The 26,014-nt window shown below is 42.6% G+C and overlaps 1 protein-coding gene across 15 annotated transcripts in view; it reads left to right on the top strand.

Annotated features, from left to right (window-relative positions):
* The first annotated feature begins 9,464 nt into the window (after positions 1 to 9,464).
* Positions 9,465 to 26,014, top strand: part of RWDD3 (RWD domain containing 3) — a 252,870-nt gene continuing 236,320 nt past the window's right edge. For 14 of the 15 annotated variants that reach the window (XR_015254894.1, XR_015254893.1, XR_015254896.1 and 11 more), the window contains exon 1: positions 22,486 to 22,613. Coding sequence is in view for 1 of the 15 variants with exons in the window: in XM_025912188.2 (XP_025767973.1) it covers positions 22,529 to 22,613 (85 nt within the window). In the remaining 14 variants the exon portion in view is untranslated. Of the gene's footprint in view, positions 9,778 to 22,485; positions 22,614 to 26,014 lie in introns of those variants that run through there. The other variant, XR_015254906.1, reaches the window with a different exon arrangement.

A 26,014-nucleotide genomic window follows, 5' to 3' on the forward strand; every position in this document is an offset into this window, starting at 1 on the left:
CCTTTAGGTGTGCTGTTAGATTTTGTATTTGGGATTTTTCTTGTTTCTTGAGATAGGCCTGGATTGCAATGTATTTTCCTCTCAAGACTGCCTTCGCTGCGTCCTAAAGCGTTTGGATTGTTGTATTTTCATTTTTGTTTGTTTCCATATATTTTTTAATTTCTTCTCTAATTGCCTGGTTGACCCACTCATTCGTTAGTAGGGTGTTCTTTAACCTCCATGCTTTTGGAGGTTTTCCAGACTTTTTCCTGTGGTTGATTTCAAGCTTGTGTGTGCCTTTCATTGTGGTCTGAAAGTATGCATGGTATAATTTCTTTTTTTTTTTTTTTTTAATAAAATTTTTTTTTTCAACGTTTATTTATTTTTGGGACAGAGAGAGACAGAGCATGAACGGGCGAGGGGCAGAGAGAGAGGGAGACACAGAATCGGAAACAGGCTCCAGGCTCTGAGCCATCAGCCCAGAGCCCGACGCGGGGCTCGAACTCACGGACCGCGAGATCGCGACCTGGCTGAAGTCGGACGCTTAACCGACTGCGCCACCCAGGCGCCCCTGCATGGTATAATTTCAATTCTTGTAAACTTATGAAGGGTTGTTTTGTGACCCAGTATATGATCTATCTTGGAGAAGGTTCCATGTGCACTTGAGAAGAAAGTATATTCTGTTGCTTTGGGATGCAGAGTTCTAAATATATCTGTCAAGTCCATCTGATCCAATGTATCATTCAGGGCCCTTGTTTCTTTATTGACCGTGTGTCTAGATGATCTATCCATTTCTGTAAGTGGGGTGTTAAAGTCCCCTGCAATTACCACATTCTTATCAATAAGGTTCCTTATGTTTATGAGTAATTGTTTTATATATTTGGGGGCTCCGGTATTCGGCGCATAGACATTTATAATTGTTAGCTTTTCCTGATGGATAGACCCTGTAATTATTATATAATGCCCTTCTTCATCTCTTGTTACAGCCTTTAATTTAAAGTCTAGTTTGTCTGATATAAGTATGGCTACTCCAGCTTTCTTTTGGCTTCCAGTAGCATGATAAATAGTTCTCCATCCCCTCACTCTCAATCTAAAGGTGTCCTCAGATCTAAAATGAGTCTCTTGTAGACAGCAAATAGATGGGTCTTGTTTTTTTATCCATTCTGATACCCTATGTCTTTTGGTTGGCGCATTTAATCCATTTACATTCAGTGTTATTATAGAAAGATACGGGTTTAGAGTCATTGTGATGTCTGTATGTTTTATGCTTGTATTGATGTCTCTTGTACTTTGTCTCACAGGATCCCCCTTAGGATCTCTTGTAGGGCTGGTTTAGTGGTGACGAATTCCTTCAGTTTTTGTTTGTTTGGGAAGACCTTTATCTCTCCTTCTATTCTAAATGACAGACTTGCTGGATAAAGGATTCTCGGCTGCATATTTTTTCTGTCTAGCACACTGAAAATCTCGTGCCAATTCTTTCTGGCCTGCCAAGTTTCAAAAGAGAGATCAGTCACGAGTCTTATAGGTCTCCCTTTATATGTGAGGGCACGTTTACCCCTTGCTGCTTTCAGAATTTTCTCTTTATCCTTGTATTTTGCCAGTTTCACTATGATATGTTGTGCAGAAGATCGATTCAAGTTATGTCTGAAGGGAGTTCTCTGTGCCTCTTGGATTTCAATGCCTTTTTCCTTCCCCAGTTCCTGGAAGTTCTCAGCTAATTTCTTCAAGTACCCCTTCAGCACCTTTCCCTCTCTCTTCCTCCTCTGGGATACCAATTATGCGTATATTATTTCTTTTTAGTGTATCACTTAGTTCTCTAATTTTCCCCTCATACTCCTGGATTTTTTTATCTCTCTTTTTCTCAGCTTCCTCTTTTTCCATAACTTTATCTTCTAGTTCACCTATTCTCTCCTTTGCCTCTTCAATCCGAGCTGTCGTCGTTTCCATTTTGTTTTGCATTTCGTTTAAAGCGCTTTTCAGCTCCTCGTGACTGTTCCTTAGTCCCTTGATCTCTGTAGCAAGAGATTCTCTGCTGTCCTCTATACTGTTTTCAAGCCCAGCGATTAATTTTATGACTATTATTCTAAATTCACTTTCTGTTATATTATTTAAATCCTTTTTGATCAGTTCATTAGCTGTTGTTATTTCCTGGAGATTCTTCTGAGGGGAATTCTTCCGTTTGGTCATTTTGGATAGTCCCTGGCATGGTGAGGACCTGCAGGGCACTTCCCCTGTGCTGTGGTGTATAACTGGAGTTGGTGGGCGGAGCCGCAGTCAGTCCTGATGTCTGCCCCCAGCCCACCGCTGTGTCCACAGTCAGACTGGTGTGTGCCTTCTCTTCCCCTCTCCTAGGGGTGGGATTCACTGTGGGGTGGGGTGGCCTGTCTGGGCTACTTGCACACTGCCAGGCTTGTGGTGCTGGGGATCTGGCGTATTAGCTGGGGTGGGTAGGCAAGGCGCACGGGGACAGGAGGGGCAGGCTTAGCTCGCTTCTCCTTAGGTGATCCACTTCAGGAGGGGCCCTGTGGCAGCGGGAGGGAGTCAGATCCGCTGCGGGAGATTTGGCTCCACAGAAGCACAGAGTTGGGTGTTTGCGCGGAGCGAGCAAGTTCCCTGGCAGGAACCGGTTCCCTTTGGGATTTTGGCTGGGGGATGGGCGGGGGAGATGGCACTGGCGAGCGCCTTTGTTCCCCGCCAAGCTGAGCTCTGTCCTCCGGGGGCTCAGCAACTCTCCCTCCCTTTGTCCTCCAGCCTTCCCGCTTTCCGAGCAGAGCTGTTAACTTATGACCTCCCAGACGCTAAGTCGCGCTTACTGTCGGAACACACTCCGTCCAGCCCCTCCGCTTTTGCCAGCCAGACTCGGGGGCTCTGCTTGGCCGGCAGGCTGCCCCTCCACCCCGGCTCCCTCCCGCCAGTCCGTGGAGCGCGCACCACCTGGCCGCCCTTCCTACCCTCTTCCGTGGGCCTCTTGTCTGCGCTTGGCTCCGGAGACTCCGTTCTGCTAATCCTCTGGTGGTTTTCTGGGTTATTTAGGCAGGTGTAGGTGGAATCTAAGTGATCAGCAGGACGCGCAGTGAGCCCAGCATCCTCTTACGCCGCCATCTTCTTCCCCTCTGTCCGGAACAATTCCTCTTTAAAGAACCTAAAGTGTGACTGAGTGATGACTACATTTTGGGCAAATGAGAAGAAAACCACACTGAAGCAGATAAGAAAGGCTGGGACACAATCTCACCATAAATCCCTCCTCAGCATGTTGACCCACAACCAGGACAAAATTCAAAGCCTGGAAACCTCTTCACTCCAAAAAACAAGGGGTTTATACCCCATATCAGTCAATTTAACTTTTAAGATCTGCACAGGAGAAATGAGCCCCCAGAACATCTAACTTTGGAAACCAATGGGACTCATGTCTCAATGCCTACAAGACTGAAGTGATATAAGAAATAGCTCTTAAAGGGCCAGCCCCGCCCGGCCCAGCTCAGAGGCAGCTGATCGCACCCAGGCTTAAAACGAAGAAGGCTCATATGAAAGCATCTGCTTGAAGGTCAGTCACCTAACTTAACACACACATGTAGGAGCCTGCTGGAGCATCCTCTGGGATGGACTCTAGCAGGTACCACCTTTGCCCTATCCCTTTGCCATGCTCCAGAGCACTCGCATCTTCTGGAAGGGAGCTTTTTTGCGGCTGCAGCCTGGGGGATGCCTTGGCTACCTGGCTCTGGAAGTCAGCGGAGCTTGTGTTCTTGCTCCCATGGGATTATAATTATTGGTGTCACCCAGAAAGGAGCTCATACACCTTTCTGGTACCCCAATTTTTGCAGATGCCACCATGACACTTCTATATCACCTGGCTCTGGTGGCCTGGGGGGCTTGTGCTCACAGGTCCCACAGGACTGTAATAAAGGGAGAAAGGATTCTTAAACAGTACTACCCCCAGAGCACAGCAAGACTCAACAGACCCAGGAGCTTGGTCTTTCTGTGAAGGAGGCTTCTTAGCTAATCATCATGGCTGCAGCCTGTGGGGAAGGAGGCTTCTAATTAAACACCCATCTAGTGGCTGACTGTAATTCCTTCCAGAGACTTCAGAGGGTCAGCACTATCTTCACACTCTCCCTGTGCTGTGCTCCAGAGTGCAACTCTCTCCTGGAGGGGAGGGTTACATGCATCTGGTACCCTGGTTTTTGTCTGGTGCCCTGGTTCTTGTGACTGCTACCCAGGCGACACCACCTGATTGCCTGGCTTTCGTGGCTATGGGGGCTTGCATTCCCAGATCCCACAGAACTGTGGCAATCAGAGATAGTTCTTAGTAGGCTACCACCCCCAGGCCCCTGCAGAGAGCAGAGTCTTTGTGCTGACAAAAATCTCTTTTCCTGGTGCGTTCAGCTCTTGGAATCCTTGGTCAATTCTTCTTCTAGCCGACTTTGGTCACAATTCCTTGATGGACCCTTCACAGGTTTTTCTACACTTGAATCATGGAGATTGGAGTATGGGGCCCTGATATCTTCTCTGCAAGAAGGCCCTAGGTTTCTAACAGGGACTGAGTCATCTCCTCCCCAATGACCAGCTCAGCACACCAATGGGAGAGACAGGTTTTGTTAAGACCAAAAAAAAAAAAAAGTCCCTTATTCCAGAATGTTAGGTGTCCACTCACCCTATATTTGCATAACTAAGAGGGTTACTCAAGTGATCCTTCTCCAGATCCAGAAGCTGAAGTTCTATCAAGTTTAAAAAGGCAAAAATAAAAACAGTGGAGGATAGATATCCTGCTATATTAGCAAAGGAGAAGAAAAGTTTAAGAGGAGAACAAGAGAGACTGTGGTAAGGAAATCAGGAGTTTTATAGAGGTGAGTGATTAATAATTTCAGTCTTTATCAGGTTACATAAGTGGAGACTAAAAAGGATTTGGTCTTTGAGTCATTGTTGGGTGGACACATGATTGCACTGGTTTGAAAAATGAATGAGGGTGAAGAGATTAAGTCTGCACATTCCTTATAAGAACCTTGGCTGTGAAAAGGAAGTGAGAAGGGATGATTTTGTATGTATGTGTGTCTGTGGGGAGGTGATATTGGAGCTAGCCTTTCTCAGAATAAAGGCAGCTTCAAGGAATTCCAGCCTCACTTTTATTATCTGCTTCTTTAGAGATTTTGAGTTAACTAAGACCTGGTGTTTCTTGTTACAGGATCCCATTCAGGATACATAACATTTAGTCATCATATCCCTGTGGGCTCCTCTTGGCTCTGACAATGTCTCAGAGTTTCCTAGTTTTAGATGACCTTGACAGGTGGTTTGTTTTTTTTTTTTTTTAAACTAGGCTCCACACCCAACGTGGGGCTTGAATTTATGCCCTTGAGATCCAGAGTCTCATGTTCTACCGACTGAGCTAGCCAGGCACTCCATGACCTTGACAGTTTTGAGGAGTACTGCCCAGGTATTTTTTGTGGAATGTCCCTTGACTGGGTTTTGTCTGGTGCTTTTCTCCTAATTAGACTGGGGTTATGGGTCTCTGAGAGGAAGACCTCAGAATGTCATTTTAATCACATCATATCAAAGGTACATACCATCGACATGACTCATCACTAATGATGTTAAGCTTGATCACCTGGCCAAGGTAATATTTGTCACATTTCTCCACTGTAAAGTTACTTCCCTCCCTCCCCTTCCATACTGTCCTGTTTGGATGGAAGTCACTATGCAAAGCCCCCTCTTAAGGAGTCAGGGGCCAGGTTCCACTTCCTTGAGGGTGGAGTATTTACATAAATTATTGGGAGTTTTTCTGAATAAGAACTTTGTCTCTTCCCTCCCAGATAAGTCAATTCTTAGTCCCCCTGTGAAAGACTCGATGACTTCTTGCCTTCCTTACTGAGATTAAACTCGTAGGATAAAGTTCATCCAGGAAGTTAGCTATTTGATTCATATTTTTCAATACAGATTAACATACTGACATAGCAGAAATTGAGAGCTTTGAAGAAGAGCCTCACAAAAATAATACTGAAAGCGTCTTACTCACATATTTCTGCTAGCCGTTAACATTTCCACAGACCAAGAAAAAAAGTCATTTAATGGGACTGACTTAAAACTGAGTGATTTGAATAACATGAAGTTGAAATACTGTTATCAACGCTTCTGTCATTTAAAATTTTCTAGTTTCTGCATACACAAGACTGTTCAAAAAATTCAAGTTACCGAGTTTCATGTCCTGATAATTAGCATTGATAATGAAAGAGAAACTACAGAGTAAAACTGGTACAGTAAGCAGCCGTACTTCATCTAGACTCTACCACTTACCAGTTGTGACCCACTGCTTCTGTCAGCAAACCTCCATTTCCTCACCTATGAATTAGAAAAAGAAATAATCCCTACATAACAAAATTTTTGAGGATTAAGTTTCTGTCTCTGTGTGTGTGTGTGTGTATATATATATATATATATATATATATATGTGTGTGTGTGTGTGTGTATACATACACACATATATATGAAATATATATATATATTTAATTTTTTATTTAAATTCCAGTTAGTTAAGGGCACCTCTACCCCTCCTCTACTCGCACTCTCTCTCTCTCTTTCAAAAATAAGTAAACATTCCAAAAAAAATTAAAAAACAATAAATTCCAGTTAGTTAATATACAGTGTAATATTCGTTTCAGGTATATGATATGGTGATTCAACGCTTGCATACAACACTCAGTGCTCATTAAGAGAAGCGCACTCCTTAATGCCCATCACCTATTTCACCCATCCCCCAACCCACATCCCCTCTGGTAACCCTCAGTTTGCTCTCTATAGTTAGTCTGTTTCTTGGTTTGCTTCTCTTTCTCTTTTTCCCTTTTCTCATTTGTTTTGTTTCTTAAATTCCACAGATGACTGAATATATTTCAAGATGTATTTGTGACCTATATTTATATATATTTATGCCTCACGTTCATTAGATTGGTCAGGGCCCAGGCTGCATTAGTGTTAAGTATGTTGAACATCTCTGCTGTCAGCTACTGGGGAGACACGCAGAGTCAGCTTCCTGATGGCCCTCACAGCCATTAATTTATGTACTGTTGGAACTAGCAGTGTCATCTGGGCCTGCCCTCACTACATGTAAATAATTAAGACGCCTTGATTCCCGGGGATCCGGAGGTGTGGAGCCAGGGATTGGTTCACCGTGATGGATTTTGAAAGGGAAACCTTGCTCTTGCAGAAGGTATTCTTGCTTTGCCTAAATCAGCAAGGCATGCTGGGAAGCCCTTCCCAGTGTGAGCACAGACAGGTGGACACACATGCCTGTACTCACACCTGAGGTTCTGTCTGTTGGTGTGAACATTGCGGGCAGTGGACATAATGAGTATTCAGTAAAGATAGTTTTGTTCTTTTCCTTGATTTCCTTTTGTTAAAATGTTACCCCAAGCAATGAACACAGGAGGGAAACCAGTCCCTGAATAATTTCCCGAGTATAAGCAAGTTAGATATCATAGAAAGCCATGAAAAATTCCAAGCCATATTTAATACTGAGTTAGGAAATAGCTGCGCCAGGTGATTACAAGACATCACAGGGGCGTCTCCTCAAATACATTGTAAATTGAAGGCAGTTTATTGAATCAATTCCACTTCTGTTGAAAAAAATTTCCTAGTGCTTTTGGAAGAAATACTTAATAATATCAGAATTGTCCAATCACATTCCATGTTTTGTTTTTCCAAGTCAACATTTTGGCCAAAGCATTCAGTTTTTTATTTGTAAAACTGTATCGGTTACCTAAGATTGAATACACACATTTTAATAATTGTAAATCATTTACTAATATATGTTTTTAAAGGTCATCATTTTGGGGAAAAAAGTAATTATCTACTCTGTTTTGGTATTAAAATTTGAAATCAATAGTGCATATGGAAAAGCAAGGACAACTCAGCCTCCTTCTTATTGCCTGATGTTAAAGATCTGACTTCCGTTTCAAGGATGTATGCCACTATTCTGGGGTAGGAATGAGAAATCAGTGCACCATTCCAGAACTTGGCGGTTTTCCTTCCATGAGTCACGAGTCTTGTGGTAAAAAAAAGTATCTTCAGATAGTTCCTGGAGATAAGGTTTTTAACATCATTTTATTCTTCTATATCATCCATTAATATTTTATAGTTAAAAAAAAATTCTTACCACTGAGCGTAACTGTCTTAATTTAATCTTGTTAAGCATATCACTTGAAATATTGAATCTGAATTCTACTAAAAAAAAATACATATTATCAAAGAAATTGGGGGGTGGAACTGGCCATGAAAGCCACTGGATTTACTTACATATAGTGTGACTCATGCAATATCTGGATGTCTTTAATTGGTGCAGGAGCCAAGAATTTTAAAAACCAGAGAAGTTCTTAGAAATCATCTTGTAATTTGCATCTTTTTACAGTTGGGGAAATTGAGTTCTCAGAGTTAAGGAGCTTGTGGTGAAACAGAATGCTACTCTGAGAGAAACTGAGCCCTTTTGGGGTCCTGTGTTCTTTGAGCTGGATTTCCCTGCTCCCTCCTCCACCCCTCGCTGTGCTGATTAGGGCATACAGAGGTCCCCCATTATCTGCGGGCAGACACCTGAAAACGTGGGTAACACTGAACCCTGTATATACCATGTTTTTTCCCACACAGGCGTTTCTATGATAAAATTTAATTTAGGCCCATCAATTGCACTACTAGGCATTTATCCATGGGATACAGGTGTGCTGTTTTGAAGGGACACATGCACCCCTATGTTTATAGCAGCACTACCAATAATAGCCAAAGTATGGAAAGACCCCAAATGTCCATCGATGGATGAATGGATAAAGAAGATGTGGTATATATATATATATATATATATATATATATATATATACACAGTGGACTATTAGCAATCAATAAGAATGAAAGCTTGCCATTTGCAACTACGTGGATGGAACTGGAGGGTATTATGCTAAGTGAAATTAATCAGAGAAAGACAAAAATCATATGACTTCACTCATATGAGGACTTTAAGAGACAAAACAGATGAACATAAGGGAAGGGAAACAAAAATAATATAAAAACAGGGAGGGGGACAAAACAGAAGAGACTCATAAATATGGAGAATAAACTGAGGGTTACTGGAGGGGTTGTGGGAGGGGGGATGGGCTAAATGGGTAAGGGGCACTAAGGAATCCACTCCTGAAATCATTGTTGCACTATATGCTAACTAATTTGGATGTAAAATTTAAAAATAAAGAATAAAATTAAAAAAATTAATTTATAAATTAGGTACAAGAAGAGATTAAAAACAATAATGATATGGGGCATCTGAGTGGCTCAGTTAGTTAAGCTTTTGACTTCAGCTCAAGTCATGATCTCACAGTGCTTGAGTTTGAGCCCTGAGTCAGGCTCTGTGATCACAGCTCAGAGCCTGGAGCCTGTGATTTGGATTCTGTGTCTCCCTCTCTCTCTGCCCCTCCCCAGCTTGCTCGCTCTCTCTCTCTCTCTCTCTCTCTCTCTCTCTCTCACACACACACACACACACACACACTCTCTCTCTCTCAAAAATAAATAAACATTAAAAAAATTTAACAAGCCAATAATGCTAGAACAATTATAATGCTATAACTGTAATAAAAGTTATGTGAATGTGGTCTCTCACCCTCAAAATACCTTGCTGTGTGGAACTCACCCTTCCTGTGATGATGTGAGATGACCAGATGCCTGCGTGAGGACATGCGGTGAGATGAGTGACCTAGACGGGTGATGGGGTGACTACTGACCTCCTGATGATTCGTCAGAAGGAGGATCATCGCTTGTCCACAGCGGTTGACCCAAGTAAGTGAAACTGCGGGAAGCAAAACAGATAAGGGAGCGCTACTCTAGTTTAAGTCCAATAAGAATCAGGTGCCTCTGGGGTCTCAGGCTGTAACCGAAACATTCCTATGCGGGCTCAAGTAAGTCGGTAAGGCTCAGACTTTGGGTTGAAGGTGTGTTAGAAGGAATATTTTATTATCACTAGTAAAATGTGTAAATGTATTAAAACTGTGAATTGTTACAGTAGTGTGCTTTCTGTTGCAGGGGATACAATCCCAAAAAGAACCCGCTAAGGCAAAGAAAGGGTGTTAAGGATGTTAGGATTCTGGGGTATCTCACACAATCGAAGAAGAGCTGCATTGCCAAATCAGGATAAAGTTGTTTTCAAGAACAGCCTGAACAGAACTGAATGCTGCTAGACTCTCATTCTCTCTCTCTCTTCTTTAAGCTTCCACTTGGAACTTCTGGGAATGGTGGAGTAGAGGTGTTACTCTACAATTACAAACTGAACAGAGAACTGGTTCTGAACTCAGGTTTGGGTGCTTGTGGTTCCAAAATCAATACTTGAGAGAGAAGTGATGATGGAAAAGGAAAGATTGTTTTGTTCAGGAAGCTGGCAACTTGAGAAGATAGTGGACTTACGTTACCAAGACAATATTCCCAGTCTGGGGGAAGACAGAAGGCTTTTTTTTTTTTTTTTTTTAAGTTTTATTTATTTATTTTTGAGAAAGGGGAGAGAGGGAGCGAGGGTGGGGAGAGAGAGAGATAATATCCTAAGCAGGCTCCCCACTGTCAGTGCAGAGCCCAACGTGGGGCTCGAACTCATGAACTGAACCATGAGATCATGACCTGAGTTGAAATCAGGAGTCGGAGGCGCTTAACTGACTAAGCCACCCAAGCACCCCAGCCAGAGGGTTTTAAAGGGGGAAGGCATGGAAAAAGGGAGGGGGACTACTGGCAGGAGAAGCAGGTGCCCAGGCAGTGAGTTGTATGTTGACCTGACCCTGAACAGAGTTGGTGGCAGCCATGACAGCTGTCGTCAGACAAATGTAGTCAGACCTTATTTTCTGGCAAAGTCTGGTCCTTCACTCCTCAAGGCCAGTGGTCTGCAAATCTCAAGGAAGGGAAATTAGTTCCGCTATAGACCAAGGAGTGCAAGCAAGCAAGGAGTGCATAAACTTGAAGCAAGTTAACCCTTAAGACTAGTTGGAGTGCTGGGGCTCCTGGCCGGCTCAGTTGATAGAGCATGTGACTCTTGATCTCAGGGTTGTAGGTTGAGCCCCATGTTGGGTGTAGAGATTATTTTTATTAAAAAAAATTTTTTTGGGGCGCCTGGGTGGCGCAGTCGGTTAAGCATCCGACTTCAGCCAGGTCACGATCTCGCGGTCCGTGAGTTCGAGCTCCGCGTCGGGCTCTGGGCTGACGGCTCAGAGCCTGGAGCCTGTTTCCGATTCTGTGTCTCCCTTTCTCTCTCTGCCCCTCCCCTGTTCATGCTCTGTCTCTCTCTGTCCCAAAAAATAAATAAACGTTGAAAAAAAAATTAAAAAAAAATTTTTTTTAATGTTTATTTTTGACACAGAGAGAGAGACAGAGCATGAGCAGGGGAGGGGCAGAGAGAGAGGGAGACACAGAATCCGAAGCAGGCTCCAGGCTCTGAGCTGTCAGCACAAAGCCCAACGCGGGGCTCGAACTCACAGACAGAGAGATCATGACCTGAGCTGAAGTCGGACGCTCAACCGACTGAACCACCCAGGTGCTCCTGGGTGTAGAGATTACTTTTAAAAAATGACTAGTTGGAGTGCTGTTATGGGGGAGAGGTAGGCGAAGAAGTTACTATACAAAGATCAAGAGCTTTGGGGGTCAATCAAAACTAAGTTCAAATTCAGCTTTGCAAATTTACCTATTTAATGGCTCTGAACAGACAGAAGTCAGTTCAGCAATAACTCTCTCTCAGACTTTTTGGGGAGAATTACATATATTGATATACATACGGCACTTAGCGTAACACTGGCCTATAGTAGCTACTCAATAGGGGCGCCTGGGTGGCTCAGTCGGTTGAGCGTCCGACTTCGGCTCAGGTCACGATCTCACGGTCCGTGAGTTCGAGCCCCGCGTCGGGCTCTGGGCTGATGGCTGCTTCCGATTCTGTGTCTCCCTCTCTCTCTGACCCTCCCCCGTTCATGCTCTGTCTCTGTCTCAAAAATAAATAAACGTTAAAAAAAATTAAAAAAAATAAATAAATAAATAGTATTATTGTTATAGATTTAATATTCTTTCTTGCCTGCTCTTTCATCTCTCCCTGGCTGAAAAGCTAACATACAAAAGTTGCAAAGATCAGCTTTAATGGCATCTAAGATGCCATCACTTGTAAGATAAGCCATTATTTTATGCACCATTAAAAAATAAGATATGCTGCCAACTATACTACAGCTCACTTTCTAATCACTTAGAATTTTTCTTTATATACTTCTTGAGAAAGCTTTTTTAGACCTATTTAGACACATTATCAAATACCATTATTGTGCATACATAAAAAGGAAACTATAAGCAAAAAACCGGTTAAAATATTCCTGAAACTCCTTCACATTCTGTGTCTGATGACTGTGAATCAACATATCAAGTCAGAGGCATCCATGCTTGTGTTTTTCCACATGTATCATCCTTTATTCCATCAAGAGCATCAGTGAGATGCATTTCTTTTAAAGAAGTCACTTCCACTAACACTAGTGTTCTAGAGTTTTTCCAAATTGTTAATACCATCCTGCCATTCTGCAAGTTCTGAGACTGCTGCTTTCATGATCTCGTCAGAAATCGTGGGATCAAGGAAAACATCCAAATTAATGCATGTGCAAGCCATATCGATGTCGGCTGCCTGGCCAATAGCCAATGCAAAGTGCCATCAGTGGTATTAAAATTCTCATCTTCAGAGTTGTTAAAATGTGAAAAATATGTGCATCTAAGAATTGAGGTACAAATGGTAGATAGCCCATGTCATTACAGGTCCCTCACTTAGAAAAAAATGTCTCTATAAAATTATTTGAAATAGCTTGCTCCGCACATTAAAAAATATTTGAATAATTCCTCTTTAGTCCATATAAAATGAAGGGTACTTTTATCAATCACATTTTCTTTTTTGTACACCAACAGGGAATGATAGGCTGAATTTTAGGCTAAAAACAACTTGCCCTAAGTGCAGGAATGGTTTTCTTCAGTTCTATTAGCATCCTACTCATGGAGACAAGCTGGTGCCATTTGAAGACACTCAAAACCTGCAGCTTTTTCTTGTCATGATTTGTTCTTATAAAGATCAAGCAGCAGCAAGGCTTAAAGATTTTTAAAAGAACAACTTCGTTCGGTTTTCAAGTTGAGGGCATACTCAGCTCAAACTCAGGAAAAAAAAAAGAATCTTATAAAAGTATTATGAATTTACTAACCTGTCTTCTTCCCCCAGTACTCTTTTTTTTTTTTTAACTGAGATATACTATATATAAAATAAAATGCATAGGTCTAAAAAGGTACAGTTAAAAGGCATAAACTCATGTAACCAGCACCCCAATCAAGAAATAGAACATTTCTGGGGCACCTGGGTGGTTCGGTCGGTTGGGCGTCCTACTCTTGGTTTCAGCTCGGGTCATGATCTCACAGCTTTGTGGGTTTGAGCCCCACATTGGGTGCTGCGCTGCTTGGGATTCTCTCTCTCTTCCTCTCTCTGCCCCTCCTCCACTTGTGCTGTTTCTGTCTCTCTCAAAATAAATAAATAAACTTAAAAAAGAAAAAGAAAAAAAAAGAGAACATTTCTATTATGACAGAAAAGTTCCCTGGGCCCCTCCCCAATCATTAGCTCTGGTCCCCTTCAACGTAACATGGTCTTTTAACTTAACTCACGGTCAACAAAACCATCACGGTCAACAAAATCATGTCAACAAAATCATCACGGTCAACAAAATCATGGTCAACAAAATATTGTTGAAAAAGAAAAGAAAAGAAAAGAAAAGAAAAGAAAAGAAAAGAGAAAGAAGGAAAGAAGGAAGGAAGGAAGGAAGGAAGGAAGGAAGGAAGGAAGGAAAGGAAAGAAAGAAAGGAAAGAAAGAAAGAAAGAAAAGAAAGAAAGAAAGAAAGAAAAGAAAAGAAAAGAAAAGAAAAGAAAAGAAAAGAAAAGAAAAAAAGAAACTTCTTAAGTGATCATGAGTTATAGGGTAAAAAATCTGTTTAGTAACTTAATTTTAATTACTACATCTATGTTGTTATATACAACTAGCCTGTCTTCAAGTGACTTTGTTATTTTTTAAATGATTAATATTAACTGAGTAGTAAATAAAATACATACCCTATTCACACACATAGGTGGAAATATGATATATTTTTAGCCAGGCTGGATCAGGTACCATGTAGTGTCCCATTTCAGTTCAGGACATAAACACTATATAGTTTTACCTACCCTATGAATTCCAGACAGCCCAGCAGTCTCAAAGCTTTATATTGTATATTAGCTGTGATAATTACTTTAAAATTTATTTTTTCTTTGCATATGATAAAGTGAAGTGGCAACTGTGGGAAACTATTATTAAAACATAGAATTACTATAAAGGTGATAATATACTTCTCCCATTCACTTTCCTGTATGAAACTGTTGGGTATTAGTAGGAATAATCCACTCTTTATTGCCCGTTACCTCATCACTCTGAATGTAATCCCAGTAAAGACACAGGTAATAATCTGCTTGCCTAATTGTTGATGTGTATTTACATGTTCAAGGGCTAATAAAATCTGGTGGAAATCGGAGTAGAATAAGAAAAAATGAACTACAGTCTATTTACTTTGACACTCTAACTCTGGGTTCACTCATTCTTGGTTTATTCCACAAATATTGCATGCCTTTTAATGCCAGCCACTGTGCCAATGTTGGAGATACAACCAAAGATAGAATAGCCAGACCAGAACGAAAGACAATTTTGGACAGAGTCAGGGCTCCTAAGTTGTCCACCCAGCAAAGAGTTAATCACTGTCCAGAGAGCTAGGACAAGCACAGTGTCTATTACTCATCTCATGAAAGTCATTCTCTACTGGAGTTACAGACACGTGAGCAATTACAATGCAGTCTCGCAAGTGTGTAAATACGATAAGTGGTGGGCCCTCAACTCAGACTCAGAGGGAGGGGTGCAATTCAGATGTAAAGAATGGGTAAGAATTTACCAGGCAAAGAGGTGGGAAAGTATCTTATGAGAAAGAGAGAGGAGACAGGACGAAGTATTTGGTAATATGATCCCAATAGTAGGAACCCTGGCTATGCTTCTCCTTAAAGTATAAAGTTCCTTTTAAAACTAAAGAAGCTATCAGTGAAGAAATTACTGGCCAATTAAGGTTTCAAACAGCAATGAGAATCACATAGAGCAGGATTTTTATCTGAAACAATAGACCAAGTATTCCAGCTCAACCTTCCTATTCTAAGATCGTTTGTGTATTTCTAAGGGAGACCCTTAAAAGGGTCCCTTCCAAGTGATAAAGGTGCCACAAAGGAATTTTTTTTTTCCTGCTTTCTTGACTTGATTTGTCTCTCCATAGAAAATAGAACAAAACAGAAAAGTGAAAACAGTAGGGAAATACAGAAACCCTACCACAAAGGGACTATTGTCTTGATCCAGATTGTGTTAGAAACACTAGCAGGGGCGCCTGGGTGGCGCAGTCGGTTAAGCGCCCGACTTCAGCCAGGTCACGATCTCGCGGTCCGTGAGTTCGAGCCCCGCGTCGGGCTCTGGGCTGATGGCTCAGAGCCTGGAGCCTGTTTCCAATTCTGTGTCTCCCTCTCTCTCTGCCCCTCCCCCGTTCATGCTCTGTCTCTCTCTGTCCCAAAAATAAATAAACGTTGAAAAAAATTAAAAAAAAAAAAAAAAAAAAAAAAAGAAACACTAGCAAACCAATGCTTCTCTGTTCCAATTGCTGGGAAATACATCACTGTCATTATGAAATTCTTGAGATGCAGGCAGAGAATCTCACCTACTCCCATGATTTCAACAGACTGCAGATTACCAAATGACTTACCTCTCAAAACCTATCACCTGTACTCCACTACAACTTCTGAGAGGTCTGTGTCAAAAACCATTTCCGTGGGACCTGGCATAATACTAGGCACATCGTAATGAGCCCAATAAATGCTTACTGAATGAAAGTAAAGTTTTATCTTCCAGCCATTTTGTACTCCAACTTTCCTCCTTGTAGCCTATGTTGGAGAATGTCTAACATGATGGCCAAACCAGGACTCCTCGGACTTCTCTGAAAGTTCTCAGTTTACCTGGCAGGACGCTTATCGCCTGGTCCCAGGAAAGGTTGGTGCCTCTCCCAAACTGCATTTGGAGCTTCTGGAGGACAGTGACTGCGTCTTATTCAGTCAGGGAATGCCTGAGAGCTCCTAAAGTCACTAGCATATAGTAGGTGCTCCATAACTCTGTTGAATAAGAAATTGTATAAAGAGTTTATACACTTTGCAGTGAGCTTATTTGTATCACGAATACTCACTGAATTCCTAATTTGCTAGGCATTCTTTTAGGCATGGAGGGTACAGAGGTGAACAAGACTGATAAGGCCCCGAGCTTCATGAAATCAAAATTCTCATGGAGACAGACAATCAGCGGGTCGGACTCTGTTTTTGATGTCTGGCTGCTGACAGCTTTCAAGCCCCAGCCCTCCCTTTTCTCTTCTGTTCCACCTCCAGACAACTGGGTAAGAAAGTCTGGGCACTCCCTTCCCTGTTCAGGCCACAGAAACCCCAGGGAGGCACAGGAGAATTCTAACCCCAGACCCACCCCCTAACCACAGTGAACAGCAGAGCCATTTGTCCCTGCCTTCAGTTAGGCCATTTTGAATTGCCCTACTCTTCCCAGAAAGCCTCAGCATGTGAGCAATAAACCCTTTCAGACCCTCCTGGTGCATGTGTGTCCTCATCACTTTGTATATCTGAACCACTTTGGTGGTGCTGGTGGGGCACCGATCCTGTTTTCTGTGGAGCAACCACGAGACACGTGTAAACAAATAAACAAGTTGATTTCATATAATGGTAAATGTTATGGGAAAAATAAAACGAGACAATGAGACAGACAGTGAGGGGTGGTCGCGGTCAAGGGACGGAAAAAGGGTAAATTATGTGTGTGACGACTTAATCTCTTGACTAAAACTCCACTTGATGTGGTGGGGACTGCCAGCTGCCTCCCAATATTTTCCCTTTCTCCATAATAAGGAAGGAATAATAATAATAATGGTTCATTTCTTCCTCTACTTTTCGCCTGATACATGGCCTCTCAGTAAAAATGACATTTTCCAACCTCTCTTTTTGCTGGGAGTGGTCAGGGAACTAGATTCTAGTCAAATAGATTGGACAGAATCCTATTCTCCTGCCCAGATATAGACTTGGTGCTTGGAGTTCCGATGGCCGCCCTGCAGCACAGCACGGCATGCACAGGGGATCAAAGCTGTGCAGGGTAGGGCCACCGAAGGGAAAGACAGTAGGTCCCTACGCTGTGGGGTACCCCAGCGCAGCCTGCCTCCCTCCTCTTGAACCTTTAAGACAAAACCACTTGTCTCTTGTTAAGGGCACTGAAGTTTCAGGTTTTATGCTTTTTCTTAGGAATGAATCCTAAGCCACACATTTGTTGAACACATGTATGTGAACACACGTATGAACTTTAGAACCTGTTATCTTCTTTTCTTTTCCCTTCCCTCCCATTTCCTCCCTTTCTTTTCTGTTCTTTTTTTCCTTATGAGCAGTATGCAAAACTCAAATATCTGACGTATTTTCTATTGAATACATTTTAGAAATTAACTGTTATTGTAGAGAATATAAAATACACGAGAGTAGACAATAAAATACCGAATCCTTCTGCACCAAAACTCTGCCTCACCAATTATTAATCTATGGTCAACTCAGCCACATCCACACTCTAGCTTCTCCCCATCTTCCTACATTATTTTGAAGCAAATCTCAGATCTCATATTATTTCCAAATGAAGTTTTCAGGTCTCTCTGTTGCTTAAAAAGCAGATGAAGCAATATTCTTCTTTTAGAAATAAAGCCAAATTTTAACTCATGTTCTTCTTTACCTCATAAAAAATCATCCTTTCTGTATCATCTTCTGAAGTGTTCCTATTTCCCAGCTCTTTGCTCCTCCTCCACTCCTCTTTTTCTCCCTCATTCCCTTGTTCCCTCCCTCTCTCTGTATCTAATACATCTTTTGCCTATAGGTCCCCCACTTTAAAAAAAAAGGAAATCCAGGTCTAATTTTCCCATAGATGTGGTTCTTTGATCTACCTCCCTCTTTCAATTTTCAACCACAGAGAATCTATTTTGCCAAAATGGCAGAGTTTCCTCATTTATAGTCTCTTTATGAGTCTGAAAGGAAGGATTTTTAAAAAGTCACATAGTCTCCAAACTAACCCCCCCCTTTCCTCATAATAAAAACTGGCTACATTGTAGTACAATGTGAGAAAATATAATTAATAAGAGGAATCCAGTTACAGTAATTGCCAAAGTTAAGTATTGGATGTTATTTTAACTATACAAATTCTAAAACCCTAATGGTACTGAAGACTTGTTTTTATAAATTGATAAGGCATTGTGGACGTGGGCCATGTGGATGTTTTCCCACAAAGCAAGCTGGAACTGTTTTGCTATCACTCATGCATAAGAATCAAGCGTGTTTTTCTTTAAAAAAAATTTTTTTTTCAACGTTTATTTATTTTTGGGACAGAGAGAGACAGAGCATGAACGGGGGAGGGGCAGAGAGAGAGGGAGACATAGAATCGGAAACGGGCTCCAGGCTCTGAGCCATCAGCCCAGAGCCTGACGCGGGGCTCGAACTCACTGACCGCGAGATCGTGACCTGGCTGAAGTCGGACGCTTAACCGACTGCGCCACCCAGGCGCCCCTCAAGCGTGTTTTTCATAGGCAGAGTGTAACCAATCTTTTGGAGTTAAGTACAGATTATCTGGACATGGCAGAGGCAGATCTTGCCACAAAATGGTATAAGAGTCACGGTCAAATTCTCATGGATTTTATTTGCTCTTATTTTGTTATCTTGGTGAAAAATAAACTTGTTGACTTTCACACTGTAACAGAACGAAAAGAGCTATGACCAATCAACACAACTGACTTTGTGTACTTTTGGAAACCTATGGTGTTCCCAAGCGTTACAAACATATTTCTCCTCTGGGAACTTGTGGGAGGTACACCCATTGCTTTCACCTATTGATACTAAACTTTGCACCAATATGGAAAAGTGGTGAAAGAACCTGTAATTGTTGCTCATTGTGTTTACCCAGCTAACCGAAGACTTAAGTCTTTGAGAACAAGGTTCGTTGCTTTCATCTCTATATTTCAAAACACTCAGCTCGTAGGGCCAGACCAGTCAACAGTCCAGATGTGCCCAAGAACGTTTTGTGAAATAAGTAAATACAGAAAAATACAGAAATTCTTTAGACAAAACCAGTAGCACAACTTAACTGAAGTTCAGGTTCATTTAGCATGTTGGCATTTAATGCCTCTTTTGTTCTTTAAGTGTTTCTCTCTCTCTCTCTCTGTCTTTTTAAGTTTTTATTTTAATTCCAGTTAGTTCTTAACAGTGTTATATTAGTTTCAAGTGTACAATCCTCTGGGTGGTTCTTAAAAGCATTTTTACTTGTCTTATAGTTATGATCATTTTCCTTACCACGTCTCATTACTTCAGTATTTAGCTTTTTTGACATGATACTAACGTTTAACCAACCTTTCCTAATACTCTTTTTTTTTTTAATGTTTATTTTTGAGAGGTGGGGAGAGGCAGAGAGAGAGGGAGACAGGATCCAAGGCAGATTCCACAAGGACAGCAGAGGGACGGATGCAAAGCTCAAACTCACAAACCACAAGATCATGACTTGGGCCGAAGTTGGACGTTCAACTGACTGAACCGCCCAGGCGCCCCTCTCCTAATACTCTTAAAATTGTGTGTTCCACTTCTATGCCCAAGTGGGGTTTGACTTAAAATTTCAGATACAGAGTATTTAGATCTACACACTACTCACGATAAAGTGAGTAGAAGTGTTTTCCAAGAGAAGTTAAAGGAACTATCTCCTGGGCTGGTGGTTTTAACTGGAGATGAAAGATTGAAAACTTCTCCCCCTTATGGTCTTGGGAAAACAACTATTTAGAAAAGTTGTATGTATAAATAATATTCTAGCCACCCATACACTGTTTGAGGGAGAGGAAGTGGCAGAGAGAGAGGCAGAGAAAGAGACAGTGATCTAACTAGACATTCATCCACATATCTAGACATTCATTCCACATTTAAATATTTAGAATTTTCAGTAGCCTGTGAATACAAGAAAATTTATTACATTAAGGTAGGCTTTAGATATTTGACATGTAGCTGATATTTTCATAGTGTGAGAAATATCAAGCTGACATTATACTTTCTCTGTGATGATTACTTCCAAATGTCAGAGAGTAGAAACTTATTCATGGGATTTCAGGGCCTTAGGATAGTGTCAATTTAAAAGACATTCACATCGACTTCTTTTTTATTTAAACATGCTAAATGGAGGATGAAAAGCAGGTTAAGAAATCAACAGAGAAAGGAAGAGCAAAGAAGAAACCTATTGACAAGAAAATTTTGAATAGATTGATGTACTCTTACATAAATTTCATGGAATCCTAGCTGACAGCAGCCTTCCTGATTGTCTCCTAATATTTCTGACAACTGGAGTCTTGCTGTTCACATTACTTCACTCATATCACTTACGTTGAATTTGGGAAATTAAAAAAAAAAGATACGAACTATTTGATTTTTTATAGACCACTTTTAATAAGTCAAATAACTAATATTTGTATTTTAATACTGACATTAGACTTTAAAATTAAATAACTTAGTGATATTTTAAATTAACAATTTATTCTTTTGTTCACCAAACTCCTTAGAAACTAGTTATGAACCTACTGCACTGCTGCTATTTTGGAAATAACTCGAAATTTATTTTTAATTTTTTTTCAACGTTTTTTATTTATTTTTGGGACAGAGAGAGACAGAGCATGAACGGGGGAAGGGCAGAGAGAGAGGGAGACACAGAATCGGAAACAGGCTCCAGGCTCTGAGCCATCAGCCCAGAGCCCGACGCGGGGCTCGAACCCACGGACCGCGAGATCGTGACCTGGCTGAAGTAGGACGTTTAACCGACTGCGCCACCCAGGCGCCCCCAGAAATTTAAAGAATTATTATTAAACAAATTGGCCACCTCAGAGATAATTGTGAGTTTAAATAAATCTTTGTCTTTCCAACTATGCATGGCAGTGCTCTTAATTACTTGGGGTCACGGAAATCCCATGGCAGGGCATCCTGTGAAATGCATTTCTCCCGCAGTCTATCTGGTTAGATTTCCTTTCTGTTTTTGGAAGTCAGCATCTTTCCTTTTTAAAATCCCTCTTTAGCAACAGTGGTAATGATGTTGAGGATGGTAACATGGATTCAGAATCTTAAAACCAGTCCCTTTTGTTGTGACTTCTGTAGGTCAGTGACAGGAGTCACTGTGTAGCCATCTAAATTCTCTGATTTATCTTACAAAATGTTATTTCTGATACAAACAAAAATTGTGGAACTTCCAAGAGCTAGACCAGCTACCTCTTGGCGTTGCAAAATTTTAAATTGTTATTTGGAAAAACAAAAGGACAAACCAAACATGCTGACTGATAGAACTATCACAGAGGATCACTGTAATCTTCTTGTTCACTAAATCAAAACTGGAACAAAAGGGATTGATAATTCTAAAAGCCTATTGGTATTGCTCAAATTCTTAAACTGAGGTGCTGTTTTCAAGGATGATCATTACATTATTAAGCTTTAAGAATCACATGTTTTGTAAGCATCGAATATTACAAAATGAATAATACTGAAAAGCCAGCGATTGCTACATTTACACACTTGATTGTACCCCAAAGACCAAGGAGTCTGGGCTATCCCCTGTAAAGGCAGGAGACAAATGGGGAAGGTGAAGACGTTAAGAGGCCTATCCAGGACCACCCCAGTAACATCCGTAGAATGGCAGGACCGGCAGGTCCAGCCCTCTGCTTTTGCCGCGTTGAGAGAAAGAGGTCCCAGGAATCCAGCCCTGTTCCAGAGTCCCAGCGCCAGTACAGCTCAGCACCTGGGGTTGTTACTGCCCCGGGGCCTTTTCCGGGAGTCCCACGCTGCCAGGGTCACTGCAAGCTTCATCAGACAGAGTCTCACCTGCTCTGTTACCTCTCATGTCCCCAACACCTACTTCAATTCTGAGCCGGACGAGGGCTCACCTCCCGGCTGGTCACTTTCCTGCTTATTTTTGTCTCCCTAATCGCCAAAGTTCCTTTCGCCCAGACTGTTCTCTACCCAGGCAGCCTAAGGCCAAGTCTGGGAGGGAATGGTGGGCGTTCAAAGCTAGGGGCTAAAGCTGGGCTAAAGCTAGGGGATCTTGGGCTTTGCCGGGAGGCCTCCTCCCTCTGTCAGGAAAGCAACGGGTGAGCTGCACGATCGCCGCAGGCCTCCGGGAAAAGTACGCCCAGAACGACCGAGCCTCGCGTCGGGAGTCAACCAGCAGGAGCTTGTGGGCGGGACTCCTACCGCCGCCGTCCCCTCGCGGTCCAGCGCGCGGGAGAGGCGCGGGGCGCCCCCCAGTGGCTGCCCAGCCGCACCGCTCGGGGCCGATGGAGGGAGGGGCGGTGGCGGCGGCGGCGGCAGGGGAGGGGCGGCGGCGGCGGCGGCGGCAGCGGCTGCGGGGTGGCCATGGCGGAGTCGGCGCGGGAAGAGCTCTCGGCCCTGGCCGCGATTTTCTGCGGGCCCGGCGAGTGGGAAGTGCTGAGCCACTCAGGTGACTACCCCGCGCTGGAGGGGCCGGGCGCCCTTCCTCCCCACCACCGCGACTGGGCTCCCTGCCCCGGGGCCCGCCCTGGGGGACCCGGCTAGTTGAAGGACGGAACGACCCGCCTCGGGACCGGAGATGTGTGGGAGCTGGCGGGAGAGTGAGGAGCCCCCCGCCTCCGACGTGAACAGTGGCGCGAAGCGCTCGCCGGCCCGCCCCGCCCCACTGGCACCGGCCGAGCGCCGGGCCCTGCTCCCGGAGCGCGCTCCCCCGCGCTTCCCCGGCCGCGCGTATCGACTTTAGATCTCACCTTGGAAAGAGGCCTACCCTGACACCCTCTGCTTAAACCCAGCCGCCCCAAATTGCATTTTGTGCTTTGTAAGCTCTGCATTATTTCCTTCAGGGCATTCGCCATGGTTTTAACTCCATCTGGGCATTCAATGTCCCATCTTACGGGATGGCAGGCACCCTGTGTGTTACGTAATCACAAAACTCCACGGCCCCAGGACAGTGCCAGGCATACGGTAGTCAGTAAATGTGAAATGAATTTTTGAATTCGCCCAGTGCTCTATCCAAACGTTTTCTCGGTCGTGTTTCCAAGTTGATTGCTTTTTTGCTTTTTTCTAGTCCACTGAAAGGTGGCTGTCTGTTGCTCTTGGGGACTCGAACCATCAGCTCACGTGTGCTTATTCCCTGTAAACACTGACAAGGTTTCAAAGACACCGCCCGTGCCCTCTAGGAGCTTACAGTCTAGAAAGGTTCTTTTGGCTATTTTTTGATGATAGTTAAAGCTAATTCTGTCCCTGTCTGTGACTTCTGTTAAGTAAAAACCAAAACTGCAGATTATGAAAAAGTGCAGTGACGCAGATAATTTTCAGTTTTCATTTAGATTTTAAATACATTATGTACATTTTTTGGCATGGGATTCAGCCTTCTGTTATGTTTCAGCAACTATTAAAATTGCCTTTGTGGCCATAACTTGGTTGACCTTTAAGTAGGTAGTCTAAAAATGGTCTGGGTGTTGTGAGAAAGCCATCTAGGACTAAGGTTTCCTGGTATCGTCTGGTGGCCTCTTCACACAGGAAGCCAGAGCTGGGCCTTTTCGTTTATTCTTCCTTGCGTCACCTGTGTTCGTGTGACCACTGCTCTGTTCCAGACACTGTGAAGCAATTCGGATAATGGAGCTTTATAATCCATATGAAGGAATTTACTTGTAGTGTTTTCTTGTCATCCCATTTCTTATTGGATAGCATTCATAATTTCTCATCATCTTACTGTCTCCATGCCTCTTTTTATTGGTAATTACTTCTGTCTGAGGCAGGCTATTTGAGAGATCATCAGTTTTCCTAAGTTCCTTCATTATGACTCAGCTGGGAATAGCCTGGAAAAATGAACATACGGTTTCCCATCACACCTCCAAGAGGATGAAATGGTAGTGGGCTGAGCGTAAGATGCTGCCGACAGGTCAGAGAAAACCCAAAAAAGTCAGCATAGAAAGAAAGCAGTTTCTTAATAGAACACTGTGGGCCCTTTATCTGCTGTTAAATTGAGCATGACTTTCAAGCCATGCCTCCTAATTAATTTAATTCAGTGTTCTGGCATCAATAAGTAATTGAATTATAAAAGAATTCAGTGTAACAACTTAGGACATTTTGTTGCTGAAAGGTTCGTTGGAGAACAGAACAATTCAGTGACTCAAATAGGGATGTTTGATGTTCACAACTGGGAATTCAGGGTAAGGTAAGGACTTCTTTAACAGACCACAATGAACATACAGTGGGCTGCTGGCTGCCATTCTCATAGTCACTGTTAGCTTGGGTTGGAGGATATAAGCTTGATACCAGAATATTCTTAACACCATCACTTCCTTTCTGGCCTCCCCACAAATATGCTGCTTCTTGTTTGCCACTGGAATCAGGAGAACATCATGGGACATTGTGGGTGGGATTGTACTTCCTGTATGAGGTAGCCCAGGAAGGGTTAGGCTGTCAACCCGAGGGTCAACTAAAAGGCCTTGAGATTGAAGAGGCTGAATCACTGGAATCAGTTAAGTTGGCCTAATTTGTGCTGGGAATTTCAGGGAAGTTAAGCACATGGCCTCTTTACAAAGGTTATAGTAAGCTTATAGTAAGAGGCATCAGGTATAACTGTTTCCTTACGGGTACGAATTATGTAAACCCTCACACTCCTGTCTACTAGGCAGGGCTGTGGGTAGACCAAATCAGGAATATTCTGCCCTTCCCTGTACAGTGCAGTCGGGCCAGGTGCCAGATTTAATGGAGTCACCTACCATGTACCTGATACTTCAAGTGCATCGAGAAGTTCACAGATGCTCAGGCTGGTTAAGTAGCCACCTGGCACCAGAATGTATGGACCCTTGCACTGTATCATACTCCTTGATAGTAATGGGGCTGCTGCGTGAGGAAGATAATTCTTAGCAAGGATAACACTTGTGAAAGAGCAATAATGAGCACCCAGAGAAAAGAGATGGGTATGACCCAACTTTTGTTCAGAACGATTGTGAAGGGGAGTGTTGTGCATGTATATGCGTGCACACCGATCAGAGGAGAGTGATACTGTTATAAATCCTCATTTTCCTGATGAGATACTTGAGGGTCACAGATTGTATTGCTGTAGTCGGTGCTCATTATATGTGAAGTTGTATTTCTAGAAATTATCTTGCGGATCAAAAAGTTGTAAAATGGGAGGTATGTAAGACTCAATAGCATATAATATGCTTGCACGGTAGCTTCAGAGTGAATTTTTGTATTCTGCTAACACTCATGTTCAGATTGGATTGGGCCCTCTTGCAAAATGAATCATGACTGTCACCCACTGACCCCTCTAAATCTGCTCAGCTCTGTTTCCTGCTGTTTGTCAGTACTGAGCTCACCTCTGTAAAACCGATTCAGCCTTGAACTTTACTTCTAAAGGATGGGATTGCCACTTTTAGCTTCCCTTATTTTTAGTTTCCCCTTTTCCTTTTTTCTCTAACCACATTTTAAACACCTAAAAACCCAGCTGTAACATAAAAACAAGCACAAGGGGGACGCATGCTTGTGGTGAGCTGCCTGGGAGCAAGAGGAAAGAAAACCCTGTGCAGTGAAGTATCAGAGGATACTGGGGGCCTCTTATCGGTTTTCTGAACAAAGTCTTACTCTGAGGATGTTTAAAAATTGAAAAATAAAAAGCAAGTATAAGGAAAGCCAGTTGTATATGGTTTCTTAATGAGTCTAAATGAATCTTGAAGAACTTCTGTTAGATTGTTTACACTTTCCGATGTCTTCTGTTATTGGACAGCATTTATTAAGTTTCTCTTGTGTGACTGTGAAGTAGGGGAAAGCCTTAAAAGTAACATTGCTGTGGAATTTCGTGTTCAGTTTTTCTAGTTTGAATTTCTGTTGTTTGGA

The sequence above is a fragment of the Puma concolor genome, chromosome C1 (genome assembly GCF_028749965.1).
Source record: "Puma concolor isolate L17-30 chromosome C1, mPumCon1.1.hap2, whole genome shotgun sequence".
NCBI lineage: Eukaryota > Metazoa > Chordata > Mammalia > Carnivora > Felidae > Puma > Puma concolor.